Source organism: Penicillium canescens (genome assembly GCF_028828765.1).
Source record: "Penicillium canescens strain IBT 15451 chromosome Unknown utg000008l_segment0_segment0, whole genome shotgun sequence".
Taxonomy (NCBI): domain Eukaryota; kingdom Fungi; phylum Ascomycota; class Eurotiomycetes; order Eurotiales; family Aspergillaceae; genus Penicillium; species Penicillium canescens.
This window is the reverse complement of record NW_026703970.1, coordinates 2,046,694-2,068,157: the sequence shown is the minus strand read 5'-3', so window position 1 is coordinate 2,068,157 and position 21,464 is coordinate 2,046,694. Positions and strand designations below refer to the sequence as shown.

Genomic DNA, 21,464 nt, shown 5'->3' with positions numbered 1-21,464 from the left:
TTCCATAATATATAGCTCTTGAATCCCGTGACATGTAAAGCGGTGAGCCCTTATCAGTTGCATCAATCTGGAAAAGTTCCTACTTTTCATACAACTGTATACACCTCTCACACAATGTCTCGAACACGCCAACCGATGTCAAATGTGCTCCAAACAACTACTGAATCTTCTCGGGACTCATCGACGGCCCGTGTTCCCGCCACACTCAGATTGCGAGCGGAGGAAGCACCAACCAACACTCGTGAAGAAACCTCCGCGAGTCGCAGGATTAGATGGAGCGAAGACGTTGTTGACAACGAAGGCATGGGAAAGAAGAGCTCCAAAGGTACGTCGAAACTTTATGCCTCCCCACTTAAGCAACAGATTTCCCTAACAGCCCTTAGTATGCTGCATCTACCACAAAGCCCGGCCGGTAGGAGAGAGCAGCTCGGAATCCGACTCAGATTCCAGCTCCTCCGACTCAGACAGCGACAGTAATGATGACCGTGCTAAACGAGCAAATCACGCTCGCCACTCACACGCGCGAGGACGGAAACCTCATGGTGAACACAACCATGCACCTGACTCAAACGAGGATGCGTATTGCTCAGATCACGGAGCGCCGAAATCGAAGCGCCGAAGGCCAAGTCCAAATGCCTATGAGAAAATGCCCAAGCCATCCAAGACCCATTCGCGGGGTACTTGAATACCTAAATCTGATAGCTGGGGCGGGTGGCAACGAAAACCCGAGGACCACACACGACTTGTCCACATGCACATTGCCAAAGATCATACATTTTACTTACACTCCCCAGGTGCAACGGGTCTACGGCATTCGCACAATTCTGGGACAGATACCCCTGTCTGGCGACATACAGGAGTACAAATGGCATGATCAATAAGGCAGGGATGAAGAGCTTTTCTGATGCTCCCGGGGTTGCACCCGGTCCGCGGAATGATTCCAACGCCACTTGAAGGGCATCACACCACTACGGCAAATTTAGGAGCGAATGGCCTTGGCAGGATAATGAGAGAATGAATAATGACATGAGATTCTGAAGATCGGCATTGCACGGGTATCTGAAACATAACTCCAACCAGGACTGGTTTATAACGATTGTACATACATGATGGAATAGAGAATTTTGATTCCTCCAGAAAAAGAAAAAAGAAAAGAAAGAGACAAGGGAAGGAAAACGGCGGCCCTCATACCATCATACTTTTTCTTCTTGCCGCGACTCGCTGACCACGCCCTGTTGAACCAGTCGGTCCTTCTCCAAATAAGGCCTCGTCTTCTGGAGAGGTTCCGAGTTGTCCAGGGGACGGTGGTTCGGTCATGTCAAGATCGTACTGTGCCATGCTTGCGCTCGTACTCTTGGGGTTCGTTGAGTGTCGCCGAGTCTGTCGTCTCGAACTGGAGGTATCTTGCGACACCTGGGCAGAGATATCTGCGATGCTATTCTCAATCTCTTTCTGTAGACCGGAGTTTGGATTTCCGGAATCAACATCGTCTTTTGGAGCCGGCGACACCTTGCGCTTTCGCCGGGACACCATTGCCATTAGTTGCTCAGACGACCTATCCTGGGAGAAAACATCTTGCTTCTGCTCAACCGAACCGAAATTCGTCGAGAAACTGCCACTGGGTTGTATGTCTTTCTTGTCTTCGGCGCTCAAACTGTCCCGACCTGGCTGGAAACTTGACGACCTCCGCGATCCGAGAGCAACGGCGTCGATCATTTCCTTAGTTGGACGGCGCATCTTGTCTCGTAGATTGGGCTCTGCATAGCTTACTACAACGCCACGACGTCGTGAAGGTCGAATTCCTGAGGACATGTCGGACTCTGCCTCTGCCTTCAAGGCATTGGGGTGAGGTGACAATGCTGGGAGGCTTGGGGTATGTTCTTCCTGTTCGGAAGGGCGACTGGTGCGTTTTTCCTTGTTTGATGAGGGGATGTTGGAAACACGCGGTTTCTGGCTCAAACACTTTCCCCCGAGTTTCTCGACGGCCTTGGTCTTGTGAGGCGAGCTTGCGTTCTCATTACCCTTAGTTGATCTTTGTAGAACCTTGGAGTCGCGACCAGAAGATGCGCGAGCCTTTTTCGGGGATCCTAGGTTCGAATTGGAACTCTCTGGTCAACTCGTCAGTGAAAATTCTCATAATAATAAAAGAAACTAAAGAACAGAGGAACATACTCGGTTCAAGGACCTTCCGCTTAGGAGGTCCAAGGTTTGATGATCCTTTTGTCATTTCAATATTGGTCTTGACAGGCGACTCAACATGACTCTTGATGGGCGACTGGTCTCGTCGGGTGAGCTCGAACGGATTCATCTGCTTCTTTGGGCTATGAGTCGGTCGCCTGAATTGGAATTCATCATCTTCAATGTCGATGGTCGAGGATAATTGGTCATCTTCTTCGGGGCAGAACTTGCGCTTAGAGCCCGATATTTTGAGGTTTTCTGGGTCGTTGCGCGGGCTTGTAGGCTGATTTGTGTCCGCGGTGACAGTTTCAACGGCGGCAATCGAAGTCGACTTCTTTTTCTTCTTGCGAGTCTCGAGGGTTGGGGGAAGTACTGGCTCGGGTTCGGGCTCTCCAGGAGTATCAACATCCACTAGGGACTTATAGGTTGTTTCCGGGGGCGAGGGACTTGAACTTTGCCTGCCTGGTTCTTCGTGGTCCTCCATCAAACTGGGCTCTCGCGGCGAATCAAAAATGCTATGGTCCTCGTGGACCATGTTTTCAAGCTCCTGGGGCCTTAGATAAAGTTAGCAATTGGCCGATAACTAGAGTCGAAGGGTAGATGCTTACTCCAAGGTCCGTCGTGGGTAGTATTTGTCCTCCACAATGGCGGGGAGTCTTCCATCATCATATCCCATGCTGTCTGGATTTCTAGGCCTTGACTCTGCCACTTTTGGCCGATCGGACTGTTCATCCCACATCTTATCCATTTTGCGGGGCAAGGAGCCCAGGTCCGTTGCCAAGCTGCTGAGTTCCGCCAACTTGGCATCTAACTTGGATTTTATATCGTAAATCCCATCGTGGAGCGATTTCGCTGCCTCCAATCTCTCCGTTTCTTGGGTGAGGTTGATGACCTGTTTGCGAAGCAGTACATTTTCCGACAGTAAATGCGACACCTCAGACTCCAGGCTGCGGATGCGAAGAGATTGCAGAGAGTTAACTCGCGCGATCTCACGATTTTGTCGCACAAATCGACGCTTTACTATAGGCAAAAAAAAAAAACCATCACGCGTCAATTTATAGCTCAAACGAACAAAGATATGATGCGCACTCACAGACATCGATCGACTCGGCCGGAGCCGCGTAGTCATTCAACCGAGCCATGGTGGAGGCTGAGGACAGCGACCACTGCCTAGAGCCGAAAATTGGAGAAAGCCAATTGCCACGGGTTGAATGTGAAGTAAATGAAAGTCGAGTCCTATTCTAACTGGAAGGATGGGTGAATCCAAAATACCGGAGGTTTGCAGAGGAGAAAGTAAACAAACGTTGAATGTCACACTCGTGTTGATGTTTGCCCGCATCGGGCTTAGTGGGATGACTCAGCATCCACCCTCCAGGGCTCTTGTTGATGGCAGCGGGGCATTACGACCTCAGTAGTGACAACTATCACAATGGCATACCCAAGACCAACTTCGATACTTCCAGGTGCGCCTGGTGGGTCTTCTCTTCGCCAGCCCGGCTCGCAATCGACCTCTCAACAATCATCGGCGTTGTCGGCCCGCATTACAGCCAAGAAGGCTGAGCTAGAGAATTTACGCCAGCTGCGCGATCTGAGTGGAACACTGGCGACGCAGATGCAAGCTTTGGAAACCAAGGTCTCCACGCTGAATGACGGCACAGAAGGTTATAACCCCCTCTGATTCGGTCGGGATGGCCGCTGATTACTTCTAGCTGTTGCCTACGTCTTATCCAACTGGGATAATGTTTTACGAGCTATTACCCTTGCCTCCAGTAAGCTTAGACTTCCACCCAACGTTCTCATCGGTACTGATTTCCGTTATCTGTAGAAAAGGGAGCGGACTCTACGAGCCCGAACCGGAGAACAAGAATGTGGACATGCAAACCGAAGCTCGCTTGCCGGCAACGCTGGTTCGCATTCCAGCTGAGCCACGTGAGAAAACTGGCGAATGAATCAGCCCGTAACCTGTGTCTCACTATCTCCGGACTGAGACCCCGAGGCTGAACCTACTGTGGCTGGGAAATAACAAGCGCGCCATCCCTCTGCCGAGTCGGTAGTTCGCATCACGAGAATTCCACTCTGTGCAATGGGGACTGCTTGAGAATGCAGACAATCTGAACAGCTCAGGCCAAAAAGTTAAAAGCAATCCAAATCCAAAAGTCCCCGGGTATTGGCGCAGATCTGCGGATTTGAGTGGATTTGAGCATGCGGGATGGCTTGCAAATCATGAGAATCCAGGAGAGAAGAGGAGTTCGCACCATGGCATGCAATAAAGTTGGGTTATCTCGAAATGTCGAACAAATCAGAAGTGAACGGTGGAGTAACCGGGTCTATCTTCCCCTCATTACGACATTGGGAGACTTGAGAGATAGTTAGAATCAACTGCTATGATTGGTGTGTAGTGCATGCAGAAAGGGGTCTGAGTCTTTTTTTATCAGGGCAGATGACACCAGACGCTCTGATGCCGTCGATCCGAGAGAATGACGATAATTACCAGTTTGAGGGACCTGCAGCAGTTTCGAAACTAAAATCCATAACCGTGGGAATATGGGGATACCGGGGCCCTAGGTACTCCTTGGCTGCGAGGCCCATGTGTACGGTACCTCCATTCAGGTACCTTTCCTTTTTTTCCTGTAAGCGCCCGAAGCACAGCAATTCCCATACACAACGTGGATCCTCCCCCGCAATGCGCTTCGGTACCTACATCTACATATTTGCTTCCCATTCCAGTGGCATGATCGCTGTGTGACTGTGGATACTGTTTCTGCTTTATTATCTTCTCTTCTTCGTCTCTCTCTCCTCTCTCCTCTCCCCTCTTTCCTTTTTCTATCTATATTCTCTATATCCCTCTTCTTAAAATCTGTCCCTTCACCCCATCATGTCAACTGAATGGTCCTTGGATTTCTGTCTGGTCTGTGACCGACAGACCCTAGGAGCTCCCTACTGCTCCCAAACATGTCGCTTAGCAGAACTGGACTTGGAATCATCAGATGCAATGTCACGGCGATCAAGCCAGGCATCAACACACTGGGAGACTGGTCCTTCGCAGCCATCTGAAGCCAATGCACAGGCAATTGCCCAACCCTCTCGAATCCTATCGGCCTCATCATCTCAAACCTCTCTCTCTTCTCTGAAGAGCAATGCATCTACCTCCAACGCGGCCGATCGGCTCCAAGATGAGTTACGGGATTATGCCAGTTGCTTCGACCAAGTACGCGACCTCAAGCGCCGCTTGACTACCACTTAGTGACATCGACTCAACTTGAAACTCGCGAACCGAAGCGTATTTCTCGAGCCCAATGACGATATGGCTCAGCTGCATACAGCTCTCATGCTGCACTCAAACAATAATTTGCATAGGAAAGGCGTCAGTGATGGAAAAGATACATTTCCTGTTGTTTTGGGACCCCGCTCTACTTGGACCTATACCCCTCAATTTGTTATACCTGTTATATATTATCATTGGAAGGAGTTACAAGGTGTTTCGACCTTGGGTTTGGATTACTTTTATGTACCAAATTGCCAATAATCAAGACTGAATGAACTGAATGAATGAATTTCAACTTGTTGCATCGATACCTGTAGATCATTCTTGAAGCCCAACTCGTTGGGTATGTCATTCCCTGTCAAAGTTCTATGTGGGGGGGACCTTGAGGAATGTGTCCGATGCTAACCATCTCGGAATGCTTGGGCTGCAGCAGATGCGACTGGTACCAAGTGTCCTTCTCAGTTTTGGTCAGTCCGGATTCGGCATCCTGCAGCACGTCTAATAATTCGCCAAGTCATGCCATCATGGTCCAGCAAGAGCCTTTGAGAGAGCTTTTTCATCCTTCGGCACGAAACGGACCTTGTATCGTGAAGGAATGGCCACCAAGCTGGTAGGGTCCGAATTGCCACGGACCGGATGGCAATCGGTCTTGTCATGAGGTTCGATGCGGAAGCTGTTGAGGGTTCGAATAAATACCAGGTAGAGTTCGCGATTGGCCAGCAATGACCCTGCGCACATCCGATAGCCCATGCCGTAGGTGAAGAGTGGAGCGTCGGGTTGCTCGAGCCATCGCTCGGGTCGGAATTCACCCGGGTCAGTCCACACATCGGGATCTAGGAAGTGGTTAGAAGTGAATGATGGTCTGATCGATTAGCTTACCCATGTTGCATGCCCAGGCATTCAAGAAGAATACTGTGCCCTTAGGAATGACAATTCCATTATAGTTGATGTCCCGGATGGAAGTACGGGGTAGAGCTAATCGCAGAACGGTGAAGAATCTGAAAGTTCCGTCAGTTCAACGTTCCAGGATCTGAACCGTGACACATACCGAAGACACTCCTTGACCAAAGCCGCCACATACGCACACTTCTGATCATCCTCAACAGAGCACATAGGCTCATCTTGACTATACATTTCCTGTATTGCCTTGGCTGCCTTGTCTTGAATGTCAGGGCGCTGGGCCAGCAACCCGAGACTCCATGCGACAAGGGTGGTAACAGTATCAAGTCCCCCAGAAAGCATAGTCAAACTGATCGAGGTAAGTTCCTCGCTGTTGAGCTTAGCCTCCTTGTCGAGGATAACGTTCGCCTGTATGCAAGGCTTATGTGTGCCTTTCTCCATCCGATCATCCAAGTCCCGATTGAGCGAACCCAAGTATCGATCACGACGCATTCTCATCTCGGCAGCCTTTTTGGAATTGGAGCTGAACGGATTCAGGCGAAGGAGAGGGATATAGTCCTGCAGGTTTCCCGTGGTGCTTCGGAATCGACTAATCTCCTCTTCCACATGGGTGATCTCGTCAAACATATCCTCTTCCTGTGAAGCAATGCGCACGCCCCAGTTCAGAGTCAATGCCAGACTCAAACTCAGACGCTGGATCATGGGCATAGGGTCCACAGGTGTCTTTCCCTTGTTTCCATATCTGTGCAATTCTTCCACAAAGGCCTTGGACTCGACGTCCAAGTGTGGAACGTATGTTTCAACCGAGGGACGGTTGAGAGCCGACGCGGCACCTTTCCTACGTCTCTTGAGTGAATCACTGTAGGGCGAGGTGCCGATAGTGGTTCCAGCGGTGTTGGAGAGGATCTAAGACAGCAAGAGTCAGTTCCGAACCTAGTATATATTGCAAAAGCACCAACCTTGTGAAAAGTGTAAAACTCCGGCCGCGAACTCAAAGCCTGCGCATTTTGACCGAAAAGCATCTTGGCCGAGGCCGCCGAGTTAACCACGACAACGGGGATATTACCCAACATGATCTGATAGACAGCCCCATAGGTCTTCGACCAGATGCGATACTGTTCAGCAGCGTTCGTCCGAATCTGCGACAAATTCCCAATCAACGGAAAGCCCCGGGGACCATTCATGCCCTTGATACGGGCCGATGCACGGATGAATTCATTAAGGACCACATAGAGAATAGGAACGACGACAGCCGCCACAGCCAGCGAGTGCCATGGGTACTCGATCACACGGCCTTGCAGGGTTGACAGGGCAGAAGCTATAGCCATGATAAGATGATATGTGAAATCTACATAGTACAGGGTCGAGCATGACTATAAGTAACAAGTGACTTGCAATGGACAAATGGAACATTTCCGTTTAAACATTGTTTCCGCCGTATCTCGCCTGTTTTACCCCACATTTCCCCAGCTTCGTCTCTCTCTTGGGATGCCGGGTTCCGCACTCGGAAGATTTCCGTCTTAGGGCTACCGAGGTGTTTTATCTTGAGACAATCTGTTGAGTGTTTGATTGATGTTTGCAATCCGCATACATCGTGGGTAGGCACTATATACTTACATTTGTGATATTTTTCTCCTTTCTTCTGAGCTCAAATTTGAATGTGATTTAAGTGGTGTCATTGTACACCTATACATTTGGACAGATACGGAGTACAGTGGGTAGAACCATCGAAAGGGATAAGACAGGGTTGCAATCAGGAGTGTTTCTCCTGGACACTCCAATTCCCGTCATTTCTGTCAACGTTCGTAACGTATCGTGCAGCTAGCCTGGGAATAGTATAAACATTTGGGATAGGTCCAGACCCTATTTTATTTAACACTACCGGAACTAGTGACGATCATACCCACCTGGGCCGCAAGGGCAATTTTTATTTTATTTTATTCTATTTAATTTCAATTTCAATTTTATGGACAAAAGGGAAGAGCCTCATATGTGTATGTACGGAGTAGCCACGGACCGGTTTGTGGTGTGCCAAACCTGCAAGGTCGAAGTCATGATGAAATACCGGAGTGAAAACCGGAATCCTTGTGGAGTTATAAGGAGAGCTGGGGGCACAAATCCCTGTGGATCAGATCCAGATGTTCACACGAGGCCCCTGAGCCGGATGGGTCCTCACTTCCACTCTATGAGTGGCTGATATTCATAGAGCTCGTCAGGTGGCCTTGAAGAGATTGATTTCCGAGATATCAAGCCGCTTTACTCGGCTTCCCGAAAGTGTGAGGACACATTTCAAGGCACATGTACATGTATATCCCTTGCATTCCAGAGAGAAATCTCTATTCGGAGTAGAAAACCGGAGGAGGAGGTCACAATTGGTGGGAGAAAAGGGACGTCACTGGGAGCTCCACCGAGATCCTCCAATGGTGAGTTGTGTTGGGCCCATGACGCAGAGCTTTGCTGTGCTCGTGACCTTGATGGGACTGGAAGGTGTAGCGATCAGGTATTTGCCAATCTTGACCAGGTTCTCTTTTTTTCCCTTCTATTATTCTTCCCCCTTCAAATCTTCCCCTTGTCAACTCCCTCTCTTTCTTTCACCTATCTTACTTCCCTTTCATTGGGAATCCCATCAATTGCGGAATTGCATCGCATTGGATCTTCTACATAAAAACCACAGATAATGGCCGCTCGGCATTCGCGCAAGTTGTTGAGACCTCTCCTGTACACATCCGCGGCAGCCGCCGCTGGTGCAGGTGTTCTCTACATTTCCTATCGTCCGCGCAATATTCCCGGTCTCGAAGCTCCCGCCGTTCCCCCTCCCGGCTACCGTGAAGGCAAGCTGGTACCTCCCAGCTTCCCTCAAATCAAGTCTCGCCTCGAACAGATTGAGGATCTCAAGCGCAGTAACCAGGAAGAAGAATATGACTTGTTGGTCATTGGTGGCGGTGCCACTGGATCCGGTATCGCACTAGATGCCGCCACCCGAGGCCTCAAGGTCGCAGTGGTGGAAAGAGATGATTTCAGTGCCGGAACCAGCAGTAAGAGTACTAAGCTGGTACACGGTGGTGTCCGGTACCTAGAAAAGGCTGTTTGGGAATTGGATTACAACCAGTGAGTTTTTCCGGTTATTTTTTTTAACGAGCTCGGTCGGTTTTGATCGGCTTTTTGTCGTATCCGTGCTGATCGCATTGTGTTACAGATATGCGCTGGTCAAGGAGGCGCTCAGAGAGCGCAAGTATTTCCTGAACACTGCGCCGCATCTGTCATCATGGCTCCCGATCATGGTGCCCGTTCAGAAATGGTGGCAGGCTCCCTATTTCTGGGCTGGTACCAAGGCATACGATTTCCTGGCTGGTTCCGAGGGTATTGAGTCCTCGTACTTCTTGACCAAGAGTAAAGCCATTGATGCCTTCCCCATGCTCAAGCGTGACAATGTTATCGGTGCTATGGTGTACTACGATGGTGCCCACAACGACTCGCGTATGAACGTCTCCCTCGCCATGACCGCTGCGCTGTACGGTACCACCGTGGTGAACCACATGGAGGTTACTGGTCTCACCAAGGATGCTTCCGGAAAGCTATGCGGTGCGCGCATGAAGGATGTGATCACCGAGAAGGATGGCCAGAAGGCCGAGGAGTTCAGTATCCGCGCCAAGGGTATCATCAACGCCACTGGTCCTTTCTCAGACTCCATTCGTAAAATGGATGAACCCGACGTCAAGGAGATTGTCGCCCCCAGTGCTGGTGTCCACGTCATTCTCCCTGGTTACTACAGCCCCTCGAACATGGGTCTGATTGACCCCTCGACCTCTGATGGACGTGTGATCTTCTTCCTGCCATGGCAGGGCAACACCATCGCCGGTACCACCGACCAGCCCTGTGAAATTGAGACCCAGCCCCAGCCCACCGAGAAGGACATCAACTGGATTCTTTCGGAGATTCGCGGCTACCTGGCCCCCGATATCACTGTGGACCGTAGCGACGTTCTTGCCGCCTGGTCTGGTATCCGTCCCCTGGTGCGCGACCCCAAGGCCAAGAACTCCGAGTCCCTGGTCCGCAACCACTTGGTGACTGTATCCCAGTCTGGACTTCTGACCTGCGCTGGTGGCAAGTGGACCACATACCGCCAAATGGCCGAGGAAGCCGTGGACGAGGCTATCAATGTTTTCAAGCTGAAGCCCCGTCAACTGACTACCCTCCCCGATATCTCTGGTGTTGGTGGCAGTGGCCTGGTGGCTGACGGTGCCGTTCTCGACGGCAGCTGCCAGACCCACCAGGTGCGCCTGATCGGTGCTCACGGTTTCTCCAAGACTCTCTTCATCAACCTTATCCAGCACTTCGGTCTCGAGACCGACGTGGCTAAGCACCTTACCGAGTCTTACGGTGACCGCTCATGGCAGGTCGCTGCTCTGTCCTCCCCCACTACTGAACGTTTCCCTGTCCGCGGCCGCCGCATCTCCCCCTTGTACCCCTTCATTGACGGAGAGGTTCGCTACGCTGTCCGCCATGAGTACGCCCAGACTGCCGTCGATGTGATCGCTCGTCGTACTCGTCTCGCCTTCCTGAACGCCGAGGCTGCCCTTGAGTCTCTTCCCGGTGTGATTGACCTGATGGGTGAAGAGTTGAAGTGGTCCTCCGAGCGCAAGGATCTTGAGTGGAAAGATTCCTTGACCTACCTGTCCTCCATGGGTCTGCCCAAGAGCTTCATGGGTCTCTCGCGCCACGATGTCCAGGACGGCCGTGTCAAGCAAGTTGATGACAAGGAGCGCGCTACTTTCTCCCGAGTTGGTAAGTCGCATCCCATACATTCGTATTATAGATCACTGTACTAACTATATCCAGAACCCCCTGCGGACATGATCGAGAGTGATGCTCGCGCGACAACCCCCGCTCCCCCGGCTGTCGTAGCCAAATAGATAATGTGTGGTATATATAGATCGGGCTTTGTATAAATAGAAGCGTTTTGTTTTTGTTCCTTTTCGTTCTGGTTGTTCTCCTTTTTCCCATTTTGGCCCGCGGTTGCCCGAATCGAATATAATTCACACGGAAGCTACGACTGCCGTAGTTTCAACTTCCAGCTTCCAACTTCCAACTTCCATTTCTCTCCCCATGAAGCTTGTCTCCCATTCATCTCATCATGGAGCTGCACAATCAGTCTGATCTTAATCCATCTGGATCCGTGCACAAGCTGGATAATTTGCAAAGCGAGGAAGCTATCTTGCCAAAGACAGGGCCGGAGAAAAAGGATCCCTTTGGAGATGAGAGCCAGACTGGTGTGAAGTACAAGACCATGGCTTGGTGGTGAGTGTCTTTCTGATGGCTGAAAATGAGAGAAGCTCATTCGTTTCATAGGCAAGCCGGCATGAGTAAGTTGGTCAGTCCTGGAGCCTTGCGTGACTTGGACTGACCCTGCCAGTCATGATCGCGGAGACCATATCGCTTGGGGTTCTCTCGCTGCCAAAGGCACTTGCCACACTGGGTCTTGTTCCGTACAGTTCCTCTCCCCAGTTGATGAAGACTGAGCTAACCTGTATAGGGGCATCCTGACCATCCTCGCTACCGGAGTCATCTCGACATATACTGCATACACCATTGGGCAATTCAAACGCCGTCATATGCAGATTCACAGCATGGCTGATGCTGGTGATCTCGTGATTGGAAGAGTCGGACGCACGACACTTGACATTGCTCAGCTTGTCTTTTTTATTCTGGTCATGGGGAGCCACGTCCTCACCTTTTCGATCATGATGAATGTCCTTACCGAACATTCCGCCTGTACTGTGATCTTTTCCGTTGTTGGTTTACTAGTATCATTCTTGCTGACCCTTCCACGGCGACTTGAGAAGCTTTCTCACATCTCCTATGTGAGCTTTGTCAGTATCATTGGAGCGGTAGTCACAGGCATGATTGGCGTCGCTCTTGTCAAGACAGGATCTACTCATACCCCAAGCTTTTCGTCCAAGCCCAAAGTACACGATGCATGCCTTGCTGTTGCAAATGTCATTTTTGCATACGCCGGTCATGTTGCATTCTTCACACTTTTCTCGGAGCTCAAAGAGATCAAAGACTTTCCCAAAGCTCTCGCGCTGCTTCAGTTGAGTGAAATGGTCCTGTACACGGTCTCGGCCATTGTGATATATGTGCACGTTGGACCTGCTGTCGCCTCGCCCGCTCTCAATTCTGCAGGGGAATGGTTTCGCAAAATTTCTTATACCATTGCACTTCCTACAGTATGCACATTCCTGAAATCTGTTCGAATTTAGCTGACATTTGACTCAAGATTGTGATTGGGGGCGTGGTAAATGCCCATGTCGCGGTCAAGTTCATATATGTTCGTGCTTTCCGAGGGACCAGCTCGATACACAGTCAATCATTCATGGCACGAGCTGTGTGGGCCATGATCTGTGCGGTGCTTTGGATCTTGTCCTGGATCATTGCCGAGGGAATCCCAGCCTTCAACGATGTACTAGGGCTTGCGGTGTGTACTGCCCGACCTTCACGCAAGAGCAGCGAGTACTGACGATTCCTACCAGAGCTCCTTGTTTGCTAGTTGGTTTTCATTCGGCTTACCCGGGCTCTTTTGGCTCTATTTGAATCGCAGCTGTTGGTTTCTGACCTGGAGACAGACTATTCTATTTTGCTTCAACATCTTCCTCGTGTTTCTTGCATTCTTGATTGTGAGTGATTGCTTATGACTGATGAATGAAATAAACTTACGCCACCAGTGCATTATCGGGTTGTACTCGTCCGTTCGGTCTATCTTTCACAACATACGCGAAGGAGTTGCGGGAGGCAGCTTCTCTTGTGCCGACAATTCGCTATACTGAGGAAACCCAGGCATGGAAGCGAATTTTGAAGAGGGCGGATTTCGGAACACAGCATTAGCGTTGCAGGTACGAGGAACATACAAAACCAGGCGAACTCTTCAGTATATGAATAAATTAGGTTTTCCTGGTACACAGTTCCACTGCCTTCAGACGTAGCTGGCGCGCCACTAGGTTCCCTAGCCGAGACTTGACCGGCGTCTAAAACGGCCAAGGCTGTGCGGCAATCTGATATCACCCCAATTCTTGTCCCCTCGGAGCAAAGGTAAGCAATGCCCTCTTTTAGATAAACCTCATTTGGAGAGAAAGAACATAGGCTTTGTGCATTTGTCTTTTCCGGTATGTACAGTAAATCCCGAGTTTTCCCTGAGAGTTGGAGATTTACATGCGGGTGGTACCGACGCGGCACTAAACAATGACTCGCAGTAGGGCCCCGAGGCTACTTTAGGCCTCGGAGATTTGCTAACATTGTCACACGCATACCCGGCAAATATGGTACTTTTGTCCAATTAATAATATGTTAATTAAACGGTCAATTTAAAGGAAAGGGCATCCGCAATACCCGTACATCATGCAACTGCTCCTATTCCAGACTCTAGAATTAATTATCGTTAATTAGATCGTATTTTCAGGCCTTGATAAGCAAGAACCCATATATTGGGCCCCCTCTTTTGTAAGGTGTAGAAGCCCGACGCATGTATTGTGTCCCAATCAAAACAGGGATCCGAACACCCCTTGACGTATTCCCTGTACAAAAAATGCTCGCTCACAGGAAGACAAGGGGAGCGCGAGGTATACATGCATACCCCCGCCACCTCGCCGGCCTGTACAACCTGCGAGATGACAACGTGACCAGGAAAACGGTGCCTTCAATTTGCTGAGGATATCACTGGTCGATCCCGATGATCCAATAGCAAATGTCAGCTCATCCTTTTCCAGCCATCCAGAATTGAATTGTAGAAGACTGAGGTGGTCTCGTGCGGGTTTCACAGGGGCAAATAAAATGATACCCGGGGGTTATGTACTGCTTGGTCGATTCCTGGGCTGGATGGTGGCCCATGCAGTAGATTCAGAGAGAAAGAAGAGCGGTGGAGGCTGCAGATGCAGCACATCGGGCGCATAGGAACCACGCTCTCTCTCTCTCTCTCTCTCTCCATCTCTCGTGACGGTGAGCAGGGTCGAGAGGGCCACTCCGTGAAGAGGGAAAGAAGACATAGAACATCCTTTCGGCCAGTTCCGACATCATATACCGGTGTAGCTAATGTTATTCCCAGCTATTTCTTGCTACCATTGGAATTGCTTCCTTGATAGTTATTCCAGAAACGAGCCACAGCTGCTTGAGCGACGGGGCCCGTGTATTCATCCCGGTATAAATTGAACAGGGCGAACTCGTCTGAGCTGAGAAGGTAGCTATCTGGCTGGGCCTGCATCCGAGCCCACAGTTCGGCCATGACGGTGTTCAGTAGAGCTCTGGTTGGAGGGTCATCTCTGCAGTCCCGAGCGTGCTCTAGGGCCTGACGAATTTCCACCCAGCTTCTCGACAGCGGTGGATTGGACATATCGTAACAGATTCGAGGGCGTCGGCGCAAGGAATCGGGATGATCTTCCCTTTGGGATGGGGAATTGGGGGATAGAGGAAAGAGAGAGAGAGGAAGACGCGCCGCAAGGGCTCGACTAAAAGGAAAGAAGATTTCCGAGCGGCAGAAGTGAAACTCTGCAGGCCCGGAAAAACTGAATCTTTTCAATAAATAAATGGGGAACCGGGGTGGAGCAACGGGAGAGGGGAGGGGGAAACCCGGGCCAGTGGACCGAAACCTATGTTCATATGTTCATGGAGTGTGACATCCAAGGCGGATATGCCTCTGTGGCAGGTCAGGAACAAGGTCGGGATTCCCGGGTCGGAGATTGGCAGTGGGAAGCATAAGGAACCAGAAGGGATATCTTCCCACCCTGGCAGAGAAAGGGAACACATAAGGCCGAAGGTGGGGTGTAGTTTGCGGGCTCGCCCGTGGCAGGGAATGTACCTTGTATCTTGGCGTAACGGTTTTCTCGGACAATTTAAGGGATGAACCGGCATGATTCGATGAGGTTCAACGGCCAGGGTCGCTTAACGCCGTAGACCAGCCGAGAGCACCAATTGGGCCCCCGGAGGGGAGTGTGGCTCCCCAGCAAATGTCCGGTGCATCAGTTAGGTGGAGTTTGAGGCTCGTGGGACTTCAATTCCCGGAGCTAGACATTCCAATCAGTGCCGATATAAACACTTAGTCAAGTTGGATTCCCACTGAGTCATGCATTCGGAATATTCCCATTGGTGTAGGGTCTCGGGCCGGTGACCTCACCTGGGCCATCTTGAAACAGCTGCTTGGAGCCGACCTGGATATAGACTCGCTTCCGAGACACGCAATTTTCTTCTCGGAGGCCGTGAACCTTTTTATCGACCCTCACTGCTTGATCCCACAAGGGGTTGTTCGTCCGAAACAAAAGAGCGGTGCTCCTCCGGAAGATCGAAATTTGCAGGGACCCATGTTGCTCCGTCATAACCTCATGGAACTCCAGCCGGCTGTTTTGCCCTTCTCTTACATCATCGGCCACTCTCGGGGCGACGCATTTCAACAGATGCAGATGCAGGCGCAATTGTGCATGGTGACTGAGATTTTGGTTACATCGCCAATTCCCCAGCTAATTCGAGTCAAAATTCATGTTAGCCGACCAGATCGTGAGGATCCCGAATGCCTCGTGTCGAGGATCCGATCAAAGAGCTATCGAACGAGGCTAGGCCATCGTTGAGAGGATCGTGATCAGCAAAGCCTGAAACTCCCAAGTCGTGAGGAGGCGAAGAAATGCCTGAGGTCCACAAAGGTGCAACTCTAAATCGGCCAACTTCCGGGGATCTCCCGGGTTCACTTCCTCTTTCTCTTTCGACGTCTTCATGGCCTTTTTACCATTTCAAATTGGTCCCTCCAATCGAGCATATTTAACTAATACACAAAGCAGGGTTTCGCTTCAATTGCAACATCGATCTAAATATGAAGAACTATCGGGCTCGCCCGATTACGAGGTCCCATGTTCTATTTGCGGCCATTGGCCCCCCATAAAGGCCTGGAAAGACGACTGGTAGACTCATGGAAGACAACCGATAGGAAGGATTCGCATCCTGCAAGCCAAGACCCATTGAAATATGGGGACAGGCGCAATGGAACGGAAAAGAGATCCTTTTGCTCACTGGAAGACGCAGAAACTAACACTCAGATCGCCGCTAGCAGAATTGATCAATCCGTCCAATCTGCGCCACTTTCTCTATCTCTCACGCGTCGCAAGTGCGGGACTTGATCATGCGTGGAACATCTCAGAGCTCCTGTCGGCGAGTATTGTCTGGGTGTTCATTTACTTGTGTCAACTTTTGCTTTTTTTAGTGCAGTTTCAACCCTACCAAAGACTAAAATCGAACTGAAACACCACAAATCACCCTCTTCTCCGTATGCAACTCCCAAATGAATCAGATCTATGTAGATGACTAAGCTACAGATAGACCGATAATCGTTCCCCCACCAACATTCGAACTTTTGACTACCAATTGTTACAGGGACATCTGAGACTGGAAATTGCCACCATGGTCTACTACTTCACATCCAACGTGGTCTCCCCCTCTGCCTTTATCTATGTCGGCAAGGACAAATTCGAGAGTATGCCGCCGACTAGTCTCCCCGGGGAAACTTTCTAACGTCGCCAGATGAGGATCTCATTCAATTTGGTTTGGACAACGACGTTTGGTATGATAGCTGTTACCTATTTGCAGAACTTTGTCACTGATACACTTGCGCAATAGGGTTAGTCTCTTTCTCCCACATGCGCTGCCACCCCTAACACGTCGTACCTTTACAGTTCCACGTCGATAACTTGTCAAGTGCACACGTCTACGTACGCCTTCGCGAGGGCGAAACGTGGGACAACATCGCTGAGCCGCTTCTAGAGGACTGTGCCCAGCTCACAAAAGCGAACTCTATTGAAGGTTAGCCCTCGACATGAGCCCTAGCATCGTGGCCACGGAATCTGACATTGGAGGCAGGCAACAAGAAGGACAACATTACTATTATCTACACTCCCTGGTCAAATCTTAAGAAGGACGGATCGATGGCTGCCGGCCAGGTCACATTCCACAATCACAAGCTGGTCCGCAAGGTCTACGTGAAACAGCGTGAGAACGTTATCGTCAACCGGCTTAACAAGACCCGGGTTGAGAAGTTTCCGGATCTTCGAGCCGAGAAGGAGGAGGATACGAAGAAGAAGCAGCGTAGTGACCGCAAAACACGAGAGGAAGTACGCGCGAAGGAGAAGCAGAAACAGCGAGAGCATGAGCAGCTGAAGTGGCAGAAGGATCATGCGTACGACGATATGTTCAGCGAGGAGAACATGGAGGCTAGCAACAACCAGGATCGCGACCCTGATTTCCTTGACGACTTCATGTGATGCCCTCGAGAGATGACCGTTGCCACCATTCAATGTGAAAATTATACCCCGCTTGCGAAGTGCAAATCTCAAAATGGTCTCTTTCTGGAGCCCAAGGATATGGCAAATGGAGCTCAGTGTAGATATGACTTCTCGATAACAATGCACAAACTGCGCATGATTGGCGAATCTCCTTGTCATACTATAGATGAAAGCTGCGTACCATCCGGAGTAAGTAAGTATCGTAGACACGGGGCAAAGGTGCAGTGATCAATTCACTAAAGGTGACTTCCAATTCAATTGAATCGAGAATGAACCTGGGAGAAACACTGGAGAAAATCCAGTCTGGGCAACGAAGTAAAACAAGGGGATTAATCATCGCCGGGAAGGGCCAGCCGCGCTAGCGTGTTGACAGCTTGCGAACCTTAGGAACTCACCATCTCCCCAACACCACACAGCATGACTGAGGGCATTCCACCGACTGTCGCTCCAAGTAAGTCCATTCCTGTCATTGAACTGGATTCCGCTGACCCCGCTCAAAGGCGCCAAATCGAAGAAGAGCAAGAAGAAGAGTGCCAAAGCCAAGTCCGACCCCCAAACTAGCGAGCACCCAGACGCGCCCGATCATGATGACACGAATGTATGTGGCGTACAACTCCTGATTGGCAGCGTACCTATTGCTGAGACCCTTCCCAGAACGAGCCCCATGATACCAGCGAGGCCCCCATAGAAGATGAAGAACAGGAATCCAATGGCGTCGAACCCGACACGATAGGTGACAGCCTGCCAGATCGGTCTGTCAATAATAATCAGTCAACTGCTGCCGGTGAAGCTATTCCGCCCCCCAATGAACAGTCCGACCCCGCCTCCGATGGCACCGAGCCTAAGGACCGATTCGATGCACTTGTCCGAGACCGCGACTCCTTACGCGCAGAAGTGGCCGACATGCGAAAATCATTGGAGGAAATACAATTCAAGCACACTGCGGACATGGAGGCGTTGCAGGAGAAGTTGGACGACGCGGAGACCAAGAAGGAACATGCTGAAACGCAGTTCCAGAAGCTCATGGAACGAGTGAACACGATCAAGTCACAACTAGGAGAGCGACTCAAGGAGGATGCGGTACGTTCAACTACCTTCAATTCCAAGGCCACTCGACTTATGCTATACAGGAGGAACTGTCTCAAGCGCGATCGCAAATTGAGGATCTCGAAGATGAGAACAGCAGCTTAAAGGAGCAGCTTGAATTCAAGTCTGCACAGCTCGCTGAACTTTCGGGCGATTCAGCAGAGAAGGACAAGGAGCTTTCAACTCTTCGGGATCGAACGAGCCTATCACAGCAAAACTGGCGAAAGGAGAAGGAAGAACTCCTCGAGCAAGAGGCGTACCTGCAGTCAGAGTTTGAGCAAGCAAAGGAGGCAATGCACAACTGGGAAGTGCTAGCTATGGAGGAGCGATCTATCCGAGAGAACCTGAACGAAAAGGTCGGAGACTTGGAGGAACAGCTCAGTAGCCTGAGAGATGCATATGAAAAAGCCACCGATGAACGCGACACCCAACAGTCGACAGTTGACGGACTACAACGGGCTCTACAGGAAATCCAGTCGGCAAGGAAGCAGGAGCTGCGGGAGCTTGTCGAAAGCTCCGATGCCCAACTTGAAAATCTAAGACGCTCCTTGCGCGAAGCACAGAAGCAGGCCGCAGATGCCGACAAGGGTCTACAGAATGCCCAGGAAGAGATCGAGAGAGTCCGGCCATTTGAGAAGGAAGTCAAAGAGAAGAACCTTCTCATTGGCAAACTGAGACATGAAGCAGTCACGCTGAACGACCACCTGACGAAAGCTTTACGATTCCTCAAAAAGGGGAAACCAGAAGACAATGTCGACAGGTTAGCTCACAGCGCAATTGAGACTTGACCAGCTTGACTGACTATAAACAGACATATTGTCACCAACCATCTACTGCATTTCCTCGCTTTAGATCGATCTGATCCAAAGAAGTTCCAAATCTTGCAGCTGTTTGCAGCGCTATTGGGCTGGAACGACGGTAAGCCCATATTGCACACGAGAGCTACTTGAGCTACTTGAGCTACTCGAGCGTATCTAACTTTCGATTATAGAGCAACGTGAACAAGCAGGCCTTGCCCGGCCAGGCACATCGAGTATGCCCGGGAAGCTTCGAGTCCCAGGAACACCCCTGCGCACCCCGAGCACGCCAAACCTGGCCACAGACTTCATGGATAACGGTGCCTCTAGCAAAGAGACGCTGGCCGAACTATGGTCCAACTTCCTGGAGCAAGAAGCAGAAGCGGGTAACATGAATACAACGAGACGAGGAAGCCACCCAGGGCCTCCTAAGTCTTAGACCATGTGTATGTATAAATGGGACAGCTCTCAAGCGATAGAACTTGGATATTGATATTTGATACTTGCCCTGATCTGTAGATCCACCCACCGCCTTCGTTCTGCCAGATGTTTTCGTAGCCGCATCTAGAAATTCAGCGATGTCGCATTCTGCCTCCGTATGCATTTTCCCTCATCTTTCCGTGCCGTTTTAGCGTCAATTAGACCGTTCCACCCTGCCGCACGCTTTGTATCCGCAATGGTTCCCAGTGCTGGTAAGCGACCTGTGCTTCATGGCCATAGACATGGCTATGGAACCCCGCCACTTGAGCGATGCGAAACAGACCAATTTCTAACATCACCAATGATCCAGTCCAAAAGTTCCGCCCAGTCGTGGTCTCTGGTCCCTCGGGAACTGGAAAGTCGACTCTCCTAAAGAGACTCTTCGCTGAGTACCCTGACACTTTCGGATTCTCTATCTCCCGTATGTGAACCTCCCAGGCACACGACCCAACCTACTGCCGAAGGAAGCGAAAGGCCCTCGACAAGGTATTGCGAAGAAGAACACTGACCGGACCACTCCCATAGACACTACTCGCTCACCCCGTGCCGGCGAAGAGGACGGCCGCGAATACAACTTCACCACAAAGGAAGGGTTTCTCGATCTCGTCGCACAAAACGGATTCATTGAGCATGCCCAGTTCGGCGGCAACCACTACGGCACAAGTGTGCAGGCTGTGAAGAACATTGCGGAAAAGGAGAGAATCTGTATCCTCGACATCGAGATGGAGGTATGTATCGAATAGAGGGAGTCGCGACGCACTATATATCTTCCGCTTGGATTTGAATATGCTAATGACTTATCATTCTTGTACATAGGGTGTCAAGCAGGTGAAGAAGACTGATCTCAATGCCCGATTCTTGTTCCTGGCGCCGCCTTCGTTGGAGGAGCTGGAGAGGCGCTTGCGGGGTCGGGGTACGGAGACCGAGGATAGCCTGCAGAAGCGTTTGGCGCAGGCGCACAACGAGCTTGAGTACTCCAAGCAGGAGGGTGCTCATGACAAGATCGTTGTCAATGATGATCTGGAGAAGGCATATTCGGAGCTGCGCGATTGGGTTGTCGACGGTGGTCGTTTTGGAGCATCGCAATGAGAAAGAGCTCGCTCATTGCTGCTTGATATTTGGTCTATATTTGCATTGCCATTTTCTCCTGCTTATAGCGAAAGAGGCACCATTCTATCCAAGAATTAAAAGTTTCTCATGAGGTTAATTAAGAAAACTAAGTACATGGAAAGCACCAGAGTTGGCACAAGCGCTAGAGTGCCAAGTCTTTTTTTCCCCGAAAATACAAAATCCTAGACAAGGAAAGGAAAAGGGCTCCCAAGAAGAGACAAGATGGGATGTTGGATACAAACATGGAGACGAAAACGATAGGAGACGCAAAAGAAAAAGGGATATCTGCAAGGGCCTGCTGGCGTCAAAGAGGACAGTAAGTTTTCGGAGGAAGGACAG

At 50.5% G+C, this 21,464-nt stretch overlaps 11 protein-coding genes across 11 annotated transcripts; 8 read left to right on the top strand and 3 right to left on the bottom strand.

Annotated features, from left to right (window-relative positions):
• Window positions 1–17: 17 nt before the first annotated feature.
• N7446_011659 (PPP1R11/YPI1 family protein) lies at window positions 18–782 on the top strand. Its single transcript, XM_058520401.1, has 2 exons — window positions 18–325; window positions 384–782. Exons 1-2 carry the CDS (start codon window positions 115–117, stop codon window positions 683–685), a joined length of 513 nt encoding a protein of 170 aa, XP_058367925.1. The 5' UTR covers window positions 18–114; the 3' UTR covers window positions 686–782.
• A 403-nt stretch (window positions 783–1,185) lies between these two features.
• Window positions 1,186–3,320, bottom strand: N7446_011658 (shugoshin family protein; the record flags this gene model as incomplete). Its single annotated transcript, XM_058520400.1, has 4 exons — window positions 1,186–2,108; window positions 2,173–2,732; window positions 2,787–3,198; window positions 3,272–3,320. The coding sequence occupies 4 exons, from the start codon at window positions 3,318–3,320 to the stop codon at window positions 1,186–1,188; spliced, it is 1,944 nt and encodes a 647-aa protein (XP_058367924.1).
• Window positions 3,321–3,607: 287 nt separating this feature from the next.
• Window positions 3,608–4,127, top strand: N7446_011657 (DASH complex subunit DAD2; the record flags this gene model as incomplete). The annotated part of the gene is made up of 3 exons (XM_058520399.1): window positions 3,608–3,839; window positions 3,888–3,947; window positions 4,009–4,127. 3 exons carry the CDS (start codon window positions 3,608–3,610, stop codon window positions 4,125–4,127), a joined length of 411 nt encoding a protein of 136 aa, XP_058367923.1.
• A 926-nt stretch (window positions 4,128–5,053) lies between these two features.
• Window positions 5,054–5,422, top strand: N7446_011656 (uncharacterized protein; the record flags this gene model as incomplete). Its single annotated transcript, XM_058520398.1, has 1 exon — window positions 5,054–5,422. The coding sequence occupies one exon, from the start codon at window positions 5,054–5,056 to the stop codon at window positions 5,420–5,422; it is 369 nt and encodes a 122-aa protein (XP_058367922.1).
• Window positions 5,423–5,965: 543 nt separating this feature from the next.
• Window positions 5,966–7,671, bottom strand: N7446_011655 (cytochrome P450; the record flags this gene model as incomplete). Its single annotated transcript, XM_058520397.1, has 4 exons — window positions 5,966–6,276; window positions 6,323–6,441; window positions 6,492–7,249; window positions 7,303–7,671. 4 exons carry the CDS (start codon window positions 7,669–7,671, stop codon window positions 5,966–5,968), a joined length of 1,557 nt encoding a protein of 518 aa, XP_058367921.1.
• Window positions 7,672–8,893: 1,222 nt separating this feature from the next.
• On the top strand, window positions 8,894–11,256 carry N7446_011654 (glycerol-3-phosphate dehydrogenase GUT2; the record flags this gene model as incomplete). The annotated part of the gene is made up of 3 exons (XM_058520396.1): window positions 8,894–9,451; window positions 9,540–11,128; window positions 11,183–11,256. The coding sequence occupies exons 1-3, from the start codon at window positions 9,021–9,023 to the stop codon at window positions 11,254–11,256; spliced, it is 2,094 nt and encodes a 697-aa protein (XP_058367920.1). The 5' UTR covers window positions 8,894–9,020.
• A 221-nt stretch (window positions 11,257–11,477) lies between these two features.
• On the top strand, window positions 11,478–13,167 carry N7446_011653 (uncharacterized protein; the record flags this gene model as incomplete). The annotated part of the gene is made up of 7 exons (XM_058520395.1): window positions 11,478–11,641; window positions 11,693–11,706; window positions 11,757–11,829; window positions 11,877–12,570; window positions 12,621–12,818; window positions 12,874–13,017; window positions 13,066–13,167. 7 exons carry the CDS (start codon window positions 11,478–11,480, stop codon window positions 13,165–13,167), a joined length of 1,389 nt encoding a protein of 462 aa, XP_058367919.1.
• A 1,271-nt stretch (window positions 13,168–14,438) lies between these two features.
• N7446_011652 (uncharacterized protein) lies at window positions 14,439–14,723 on the bottom strand (the record flags this gene model as incomplete). Its single annotated transcript, XM_058520394.1, has 1 exon — window positions 14,439–14,723. The coding sequence occupies one exon, from the start codon at window positions 14,721–14,723 to the stop codon at window positions 14,439–14,441; it is 285 nt and encodes a 94-aa protein (XP_058367918.1).
• A 2,051-nt stretch (window positions 14,724–16,774) lies between these two features.
• N7446_011651 (uncharacterized protein) lies at window positions 16,775–17,631 on the top strand (the record flags this gene model as incomplete). The annotated part of the gene is made up of 4 exons (XM_058520393.1): window positions 16,775–16,847; window positions 16,895–16,929; window positions 17,047–17,173; window positions 17,231–17,631. 4 exons carry the CDS (start codon window positions 16,775–16,777, stop codon window positions 17,629–17,631), a joined length of 636 nt encoding a protein of 211 aa, XP_058367917.1.
• A 438-nt stretch (window positions 17,632–18,069) lies between these two features.
• Window positions 18,070–19,974, top strand: N7446_011650 (putative Golgi matrix protein; the record flags this gene model as incomplete). The annotated part of the gene is made up of 6 exons (XM_058520392.1): window positions 18,070–18,103; window positions 18,153–18,250; window positions 18,307–18,732; window positions 18,783–19,498; window positions 19,550–19,656; window positions 19,730–19,974. The coding sequence occupies 6 exons, from the start codon at window positions 18,070–18,072 to the stop codon at window positions 19,972–19,974; spliced, it is 1,626 nt and encodes a 541-aa protein (XP_058367916.1).
• Window positions 19,975–20,211: 237 nt separating this feature from the next.
• On the top strand, window positions 20,212–21,104 carry N7446_011649 (guanylate kinase; the record flags this gene model as incomplete). The annotated part of the gene is made up of 4 exons (XM_058520391.1): window positions 20,212–20,227; window positions 20,326–20,436; window positions 20,541–20,743; window positions 20,832–21,104. The coding sequence occupies 4 exons, from the start codon at window positions 20,212–20,214 to the stop codon at window positions 21,102–21,104; spliced, it is 603 nt and encodes a 200-aa protein (XP_058367915.1).
• Between the last annotated feature and the right edge of the window lie 360 nt (window positions 21,105–21,464).